The sequence below is a fragment of the Tubulanus polymorphus genome, chromosome 6, assembly GCF_964204645.1.
Source record: "Tubulanus polymorphus chromosome 6, tnTubPoly1.2, whole genome shotgun sequence".
NCBI lineage: Eukaryota > Metazoa > Nemertea > Palaeonemertea > Tubulaniformes > Tubulanidae > Tubulanus > Tubulanus polymorphus.
Window position 1 is genome coordinate 22,712,984 of NC_134030.1, and position 10,112 is coordinate 22,723,095.

Sequence of the window (10,112 nt, forward strand, 5' to 3'; positions counted from 1 at the left end):
TGGTCAGTTTTAATCATGATTATGTAATTTTTACACCAAATAAATCACGTTGAATACAAAAATAAATCTGTAGCTCGGCAAATTATCTTAACTTGTAACAGCACATGCATGGAGATTCCGCGAGTCATCACTTCCGGTGTGGAGTCGTGACCCGGCAAAAGGTTGAAAGCCTGTTTTGGTCGATGGCGAGTGACGTCACTAGTACAAATTCCGAGCGGTTCGAATCCCACAATACGCCAAAATCACTACGGCCGCTCTGAGCGCACATCGCATTTCAACGTTGCCGTTCAATAATTGTAAAATAACTAATAATAGTTTAAGTTTTATAAGGGTTAGAAGTACATTGTATTTACTGCTAGTGTATGTATATATCATGTACGGTTGCGAGAAATCCCTGCCCTGGTTAAACAGTAAGTCCACTAAATCTTTAAATTTTAAGTTGTTTAATGAAACTATTATTGTTTTAAATTGTTAAAACTGCAAACTATGGTTGTCGAAGATGCACCTTCTTCACATCCTTTGAAATCCTGGATAGCATCGCTATCGGCAAAGACCTTCAGGTCTGTCTTCAACGGCACATCGCTTTGGAACAAGCGACTACTGTGTTATCAAATCTGAACTAGGTAAAAAAATGTTCCCCAAAAATAAAGACAAGTAAACGGATTAATTTGAGGTTTGAATGTTTTTGTTTATTTGTTGGTTCAAATCGAACCCTCGTCATCCTGATCTCCATAAATCTAAGAAAAGTATTCGCACACTTAAAACAATAAAATACGAGCAATAAGCAATAACATCAGACTGGAGTAAGTAACTTTACTTAATTCACAGATACAATCCTACACAAAACAATAGCTATTCAGTGGCGGATCCACCCCTCTATTTTTACCGATGTAGCCGCAAATCTATGCGTTACTGAGTAAAAACCGAATGAAATCTTTCTATTAAGTAATGCTCAGAATGCACCTGCTTGCATCTATTTTTCCAAAAAATTTTTAGGGAGGGTCTTCGCGTTATCGGTGCTTGCTCTGGAATGGCTTACAGCCATCTGTTGTTGCTTTCATTTGCCCCCCCCCCTTCAAAATGCTGGATCCGCCCCTGAGTGCAGACAAAATGATCGACAAAGACATACAGAACTCTAAAACAACAGTTAACAATTTAAGCAACGATAGACAAAACAGATAGCTGATTACTTTACAAACCTGTTGTCAGAACCTTAATTATTTTTACATGTACATACAGAGGACTGTTAACAATTCAACCAATGAAATTGCGATAGAGATACAGAACATACAGCTTTAACAGTAAACAATGCAACCAATGAATTGCGATTAACTAAGACCTACGAGCAATTATCAAGTTTGATAATTGCTCGTAGCTAAGACATACAGGACAAACAGGACTAACTTAATTGCGATAGACATACAGGACATACAGGATTAACAGTAGACAATTCAACCAACGAATTGCGATTAACTAAGACATACAGGACTAAACCACAGGACATACAGGACTAACAGTAGACAATTCAACAACCAATGAATTGCGATTAACTAAGACATACAGGACATACAGGACTAACTTAATTGCGATAGACATACAGGACTAACAGTAAACAATGCAACCAATGAATTGCGATTAAGTAAGACATACAGGACATACAGGACTAACAGTAGACAATTCAACAACCAATGAATTGCGATTAACTAAGACATACAGGACATACAGGACTAACTTAATTGCGATAGACATACAGGACTAACAGTAAACAATGCAACCAATGAATTGCGATCGCGATCACAAAGACATACAGGACAAAACCACAGGACATACAGGACTAACAGTAGACAATTCAACCAATGAATTGCGATTAACTAAGACATACAGGACTAAACCACAGGACATACAGGACTAACTTAATTGCGATAGACATACAGAATATACAGGACTAACAGTAAACAATGCAACCAATGAATTGCGATTAACTAAGACATACAGGACATACAGGACTAACAGTAGACAATGCAATCAATGAATTGCGATTAACTAAGACATACAGGACATACAGGACTAACAGCAGACAATTCAACCAATGAATTGCGATTAACTAAGACATACAGGACATACAGGACTAACTTAATTGCGATAGACATACAGGATTAACAGTAAACAATGCAACCAATGAATTGCGATTGCGATCACAAAGACATACAGGACAAACAGGAATAAACCACAGTAAATTGCGATAAAAAAGACATACAGGACTAACTGCAGTAAATATATAGGGCCTTAGGAATGCAAAATACATTCATTTTGTCGAATTTAAACATTCCACAACTTATTTCATTATGTCATTTCCAGTTTTCAAAGGGAATTTTCTTAACTTCAGATGCCTCGAGGACATAAACATATAGAAAGATCTGTCCCAAAAAAATGTCAAGTGTCTTTCATAGTGCAATGGGCCCTGGTTTCCACGTTTATATATCACATATAAAATTCTACAGAAACAATCAATGAATAAGTGAAAATTTACGAATAACAAACAAGACATTCAAGCAGTTGAGTAAGTTAAAATGGGACCAATCTATATATATTATATATGGATTATACAAGGACAGCCTTGAACCGAGGTTGATGTGTCCATACACTCTCTGAACATGCATGTATGTATACTGCTGCCAATTGATGATAAGTCAAGGATGTTGAAGTTCTAGACATGGTCAGAATCATCCAGAGACATCGGCACGCATCACAATAACTGATGATTTTGCAGTAACCTGTAACATAAAAAATCAAGCGGTAATCTATTCACAAAATATATTTTCCTGAAAGAAAAAACCTGAAATAGAGCACTATAAACACCAGTGCATATACATCGCTTCTTAACCTTATATGTAATCGAGTAAATATATAGGTGACTAAGTGACGGCTTCTACGTTCACCATGGGAAATGAAAATATTTCTAACGTCAGGGATTCATTCGAAACCCGATCAATAATATTCAATACAAACTATTTAGGAAATCGGGTCACAATGAAAACAAAACCACCTGATATGTTCAGGAGGAGCCTCATTGATTGGAGCACATTTCCAATGATACCATCTATGGCAATTATCACATTCAATTGAGAATGTGGACTTTTTCTTAGGATTAGCATTGCAGTTTTTGTGGCAGACAGGGCAGGTTTCAGCAACTAACTGAGGAGGGGTTTTTTCAACTTTTGATGGCAAAAGATTATCTAGTTTCAATTTTGCTAGGTTTTGGAGGCCTGCATTTCCAGGTTGATCTATAAGAATTTCTAATTCTTTTTCAGTATTGGAATTATTGATTTCTGTAATAGGAGAACTGTTGAGATAATCATCTCTATTATTATAATCGATTACAATAGATTTTTTCTTATGATGATTATGTTCAATACGAATGTGCTTTTGAAGGAATGTTTCACTTGCATATGAATTAATAACCCCATCTGCCCAACAAATAGCACATGAGATAGGTTTCAAAGATGAATGAGAAGTGGATATGTGCCTATCTAGTTCCCTGCGACATGAACAAAGATATGGAGGATTTATTTTGTCTTTAATACAAAAGGAACAGACAATACTTTTTTCAAATAAAACAGACTTCGAGTCATTTTTAACAACTGGTTATGACTTAATATCTTTTGGTTTGGTATCTTTTGATTTTTTCGGTAAGGATGATTTATTCTGACTTAAAATATCTGCTGAAAATTCGATATCATTGCCAGGATCTGGATCAGTGGAGTCTATGGTTTCAATTTCTGATATTTTAGCTTTTTTAACCTAGTTTCATAGCAGCATTTTCAACCATAGCAGAAAAGGATACACCTCTGTTAGCAGGTCTAATTATCTTTCGCCCTCCGTGTCTTGCATTCTCAGCATCTTTAGGCATTGTAACCTTAGGGCAGTAAGGGTCTATCACTTCAAGTTCAGGAAGGTTTATGGCAACCTGATTGTCCTTGATTGGACCCTCAGCACGCCTATGAGCCATATTGTGAGGTTGTCGTTTGGCAGGTCGTCCGCTTATTAACTTAATTCCACAGTGGCTTTCATTATGTAAAATACTTAGAATGTGCCCTTTCCGAGCAGCATTGATATCATTCGAGCTAGCAATGTGGGAATGATCTTTTAACTTATCAATGAGGGTAGATGAAACAGAACTATTTTGTCGAGTAAAATTGTAAGTTGGCAGAGGCTCCACAATGTGGAATTTATATGCATCAATTAAAGCCTTCGTTGTGGTTATATTGTTTTTTTGGGCAAAACAGGCAAAAAGATGTTTGCAAAAATATGGTTGTCCAATCATTATAAAAGCTTCACAAGTACATATACCTAGTTTCAAATTGATTAAATGGCAATTACCATCTACGTATGAAAGACAATTTTCAGGAACGATTGTAATAACGTAATTGAATAAGATACGACTGGATATTGAATCTAAATTTCCTATGTACCTTCGGCATTTTTTTGAAATGTCATATGAATGTTCCTCGGATATTGATACTTTATCGGGGAATCTTTCTTCTAAAACATCAAGCTGATTGAATGTATATTGAGTATCACCATTGAAAAATTCTACGTACATTTCATCTTCATCTTTCAATAGCAGTAGTTCCATTATCCTGTTATTTATGAACTGATTTCCCTTACGGCTGGGGTGTAACAAGTCAGTCCTAGATCACAAAATTTAGAAAAAAACAAGTTAGTTTAAATCGCGAAAAAATGCACATAACCTACTGGGCTTATTAAAATTAAACGATTACTTACGGTGAAAGGAGATCTCTTGAGAAGTGAAAATCAACGAACTTTACACCAAGTGTAAAGCATTCGCGGTGCAGCATTTCATTGTAATGAAATATCTTTGTGTCAGCATCGAAACTTTAAAAAAGAAAGAAATTTAAAAATCATAACATCGATCATAAATATAGTATTTCAAGAAAAATCTATTCTTGATACTTACTCATCACATCGAGGAAAAAGAGCTGGTACAATGATGGTCCCAGTACATTTATAGAGCAACAATCGAATTAATTCAACGTGTCTTCGCAGAACAATCTCAAGCGGGACATCACGCGTCATATTATTTGTTCCAACATGGACGATTAGTTGTTCCACATTCAGCATCTTCACTTTTTCAATTCTGTAATATACAACTAATCAGTAACCCAATGAAAATGAACAATATAAATCAGTACTGAACCGAGAAATTACCTTCCATCAATGTTTCAATGGTTCCTCCGGGGCACACGATCCTTGTCCATTCAAATAAGCCTACACCATCTAGCCCAGCATACTTTAAAATGCTGTCTGCTACGAGACCAATACGCTACAAAAAAGATTATTTGTCAGTCTCAGGCCAATATCACAGGGAGGTGTGAGAGAGCACACTGGTTACTGTAAGACCCTACTATATGCAAAAGAAGTGACACATATATGTATATCAATGTGATAGAATTGATTGAAAAAATTGTGCATAATAGTAGCTAGTGCCCAAAAATAGAACACAGTGTTATTGAAGTGAAAATTTCTAAAATCCTCTGAAGCGGTGCTTATTTGGTAGCTACATGGGTATTCTAATCGATGCTCGCGGCGTTCACCAGTGTTACCCAGTGAGTTTTTTATAATCTTGCAATCTACCTCTTTTTTCAAACCAATATACCCACCAACTGGTCCGGAGACAAGCTTAACACGTTCGGAAAACATGATTCACAATCTTTTAATCAACAGCCAGCAAGAATACACTTGACAGCAAATTCAAATTCAGCGGTTAACCGTCAAAAGTGAGTTGTTTAGCTGTGGGAGTAACAAAAAGGCGATCTTGATGACGTCACTAGCCATCGACCAAAACAGGCTTTCAACCTTTTGCCGTGACCCGCCATATTGAAATTTGGTAAGTCTTGGAATTTTTCCAGTTTTTTATCCTTGAATGATATCTATGTATTAAGTTAACAGTTCGATATAAACCCCGGAGATGCAGGCGATAAACACCGTCTCTAAAACTGACCTGAGACCCGCCGCCAAACTATATTCAAAGTCGTTTTTGAAGTACGTTACGTGTGTCGTCACGGTCCGGTGGTCCGCACCTCCTCGCCTGTGCTGTGTACGTATGAGATGAGGGAGAAAATGTGAAAGTTAAATGTGACCTGCTTGTTCAAAACAAATAATATGAAAACGGCAAATGCAATGAATCTGCTAAAAAAGCTTCAGTTGTTGTGTGAAGATCGATGTTCGACACAAACAGTAACAACAGCAGTAGCCTATATATTCACCCAGCACTGGCAGCGGTTGTCTCCACCAGTGATCTCTGTCGCTCTACGATCCTAGTGTAACCAACCACCCAGACGCGTGCATTCAAATTCGCTGTACAGTTGCCGACCAGAATTTGGTCGGCTTTTTTGTCCGTGTTCAAACTGCGATATCTCAGCAAATAAACAACCGATTTTGATGAATAAACTATCTACACTAACCTTTATGATGTCTTACGTTAGTTCATTATATCATTTTGACGATAAATCTGATTTTAGTACGATTAAATTTAAGATACAAAAATGATGCGCTGTTTAGCGACGAGACACGCACCGCTCAAGTTGTCTTGTTGCTAACGAACTACAGTGTTACAATGCCTAGTTTCAAAGTGAAAAAATGGTGTCATTTTTGCTATTTCTGTATTTATATCGCATCAAGCACGGACTATGATGAAGGAACCTCCGAATGAATATAATAATAAGAAAACTGAATGTATGAGGTTTGTAACGATAGTTTATTTTTCACAATCGGTTTAGTGAAACCGGATTTCTGGTGGTTTAAAGCTGCAGTGATCTAAAAGTATCGAGAAAATGTCGTTCGCATCTTAGTGTCTGTGGTACATCAGACACTAAGATTCTTGGTGAACCTATATACAGCCAGTTGTGATGAATGAATTAGAATATTGTTATTACTGTTTACAGATTATGATTATATTGTGGTGAATATTACTAGTAATAATTACAGTGACCTCCTTTTCTTATTGATACAGATACAAACAACAGATTTCATCAATCGATCCTTCCTTCAACGGTCAGTTCAAATCAGTTAAAAACAACAATAATGACCAACTGCCTCCCGTCACTGACTGTAACCAGGCTGAGATCTATCAATCATCTTTTAGAAAAGGTTTGTCTCTCTTTCAATCAATCGTGTAACTGATATCTGTGAATAGTCTACAATCAACAGATACCACATTAAAATCTAATATTCTTTATTTCAGGCATTATTCCTGTTTACTGTGGTATGAAGATTGAGTCAAGCGCAACGCTGTAGGAGCAGCAGAGGAGGAGTATCATAGGAGCAGCAGAGGAGTATCATAGGAGCAGCAGGAGTATCGTAGGAGCAGCAGGAGTATCGTAGGAGCAGCAGGAGTATCATAGGAGCAGCAGGAGTATCATAGGAGCAGCAGGAGTATCGTAGGAGCAGCAGGAGTATCATAAGAGCAGCAGGAGTATCATAGGAGCAGCTGAATGAATCACAGAAGAGATAAGATAAGTAGTTTTAGAATTATGTGTTCATTCATACCACTCATTGCGTGGAGGAGTTGAAGATGTTCAGGACCAGAATTCAGTAAATCTTCTAACAGACTAAAACTAAATGTCGAATGATTATAACGGTTATTGAATTTGTCTCCAGCAAGTATCTGTATCCATCTTCAGCTCACTTCACACACAGCTATAGATCAGAGTTCCTTACAGCGACCACTGAATCAACCTAATCATTACAACTGAAATAATGATAACAGATTCTATTTATGAATACATATGAAGCACATCTGAAACCAAAGTGATAGAAAAATAGAAAGTTGTAAAATGTTTTCTGACGCAGTTTGATTTGTGTCAGATTGTAACTGTAGAAGTTTCACTCATTGTTTCAGTCTAATAGAGATATAACTGATGTACATGTAACACTGACTGTGTAACACTGCAGTCATTTGTTCACTTATTCCTCCTCAGTTTGAAGAATGTTTTATTCTCTCATCATCATTAGCGATAAGAATCATTGCCATCCGTCCAACTATAGCATCATAACATTTCTACTTATTCAATCATAGAGGGAATGAGTTGTATGAGGTTTGGGTATGGAATGGGGCAGGGTATGGTGTAGTTGACCGTTAGGGTAGGATAGGGTAATGTGATGAGGTAAGGTCGGTTGGATGATGCAGGGTTATTTGATGTGGTTGGATTCGATGATGAGTTTAATATAGAACTGTTTGGGGGTAAGTGATGTATGTGGTAGTGTACGGTGTGTATGTTCGGAGGGTGTATGATAACGGATTGAAAGGTTGCTGGTAGAGGGCGGTACAGTAGCATCCTCGCTCACCAGGGCTCGGGTTGCTTCCTGCTGAAGCTCACGTCTACACAAACGCTGACCACAACTTTATCCATCGGTCTGTTGGAATACAAGGAATTATCCAGCCAATGAAAACAGAGGAATTATCCAGCCAATGAAAATTATGGAATTATGCATTATTCTTGTGTTGGACCCTCGGTAAGGGAAACCAGTGATGCCAGTCACAATGAGGTGTACATGTTTTACTGTTGGCAAATATCCTTCAATACACTTTGATAAAGGATAAGTTGATGTCAGCAGCGGAGAATGCTGAGTTCCCGATCGGGAAAACAACATCACAGGAAATCATTGTATTTGTCTGAGTTCGTCCACAGGTCAAGGGTCAAGGTCTAATCATGTGACCTGGCAGTGACTTGTCTGCCCACACGGCAACCCACCCACTCTCCACCCGCCCGACCCCTGGCAGTAACCTGTTCACCTGGCAGTGGTCTAGAGCCTAGCCTTCATCGACACTGCGATTGGAGACAACTAGTTGCCGGGCAACTGGCTGGATACAATCAGTTGCTCGAACGTGTCGATCTGAGCTAGTTTACTGGTTAACGTCCATCTATCTCCAGTTCCACCCAGTTGCTCATGTTCTACTTTTGAGCAACTAGTTGTACTCAGTTACCGGTACTGTCATATCCGTCGATGTGAGCGCTCCATAATCAATAACACATGGTTGTTACTGACTAAAACAAAGCGACGAGTCACATGACTTGAGATGCCTTGAGAATATTTGCTAGATTACACATCTCAGTTGCTGTCGATGTACGCGCTATGAACCTAGCGACTGACAAGAGCCACGCAGTTGCTGGTTTTCATTGGATGGGTACTCGCTCACTAGCAACTAGTTATAGACCTATGATGGAAGTTTGATCAGTGTTTGTGAGTTTCTGCGGAAGGCAACCAGACCCTGGCGAGTGAGGATGTGTAGTAGTGATGCTGGTATGGTATGTGTAAGGTAGGGGGCGGTGTGTGTAGAGTGTTAAGGATAGAGTAAGGTACAGTTAGAGGAATTTGAAAGTGTAAGTTTGGGTAATGTGGGGTCAGGATGTTTGGTGTTGTTGAGGTGAGGGTGAATTCAGTAGAATTTATCCATGTCAAGAGTCAAAGTGGCAAATTTGGAAAATTATTTTTGAGTTATACCTAAGAAAATCATTTGACCAGTCTTGTTAGATTGGCTAAGTCTTAAGTTGTAAGATTGGCTATAGAACCAAAATGAGCGTAGACTGATCTTAGTGTTAGACTGGTGTTAGATTATTGTTAGAACCAAAATCAGTTAGAACCAAACATCATTAAGACTAAGTGGCAAATTTGTGAAAATGGATTCAGGTCTGATCCGTGTGATCCAGTTGACCCAGGATTATTTGATTAGAGTCAGACTCATTGATTACATAGGGGGTAATAGATGGAGCCACAGTTTGTGCTTTGAACAATGGTGAGTGATGCTCTTGGCGTTTCACTCACCAGGAGAAAGTTCCCCCCCCCCATAACTTCTTTAGAAATCTCCAGATAGAATCCTGTTTTTGTCTTATTTGTCTGTGTAGAAATGGTGACATGGATGGTGATAGGACGGTACAGCCTGGGTGATGTTGGGGTAGGGTAATGTGATTCAGAGAAAGTGGTCCGGTCCAGACTGGCATTACCTCCTTCCCTTCCTCCTTCCCGCGCTTACTATTCCACAATCTCTGTATGAGATACATTGAGAATGATGCTATTGAAGATTGAATTCA

At 38.3% G+C, this 10,112-nt stretch overlaps 1 protein-coding gene across 2 annotated transcripts; it reads right to left on the reverse strand.

Moving 5' to 3' along the window:
• Nucleotides 1-675: 675 nt before the first annotated feature.
• On the reverse strand, nt 676-5,452 carry LOC141906942 (uncharacterized). 2 transcript variants are annotated; one of them, XM_074796442.1, is made up of 5 exons: nt 5,230-5,452; nt 4,979-5,158; nt 4,786-4,896; nt 4,602-4,691; nt 676-2,774 (listed from the first exon to the last, which is right to left on the reverse strand). In XM_074796442.1, exons 2-5 carry the CDS (start codon nt 5,140-5,142, stop codon nt 2,747-2,749), a joined length of 393 nt encoding a protein of 130 aa, XP_074652543.1. In that variant the 5' UTR covers nt 5,143-5,158; nt 5,230-5,452; the 3' UTR covers nt 676-2,746. The 2 variants fall into 2 exon arrangements, with proteins under 2 accessions (XP_074652543.1, XP_074652542.1); XM_074796441.1 differs by having other exon boundaries at nt 4,979-5,171.
• Between the last annotated feature and the right edge of the window lie 4,660 nt (nt 5,453-10,112).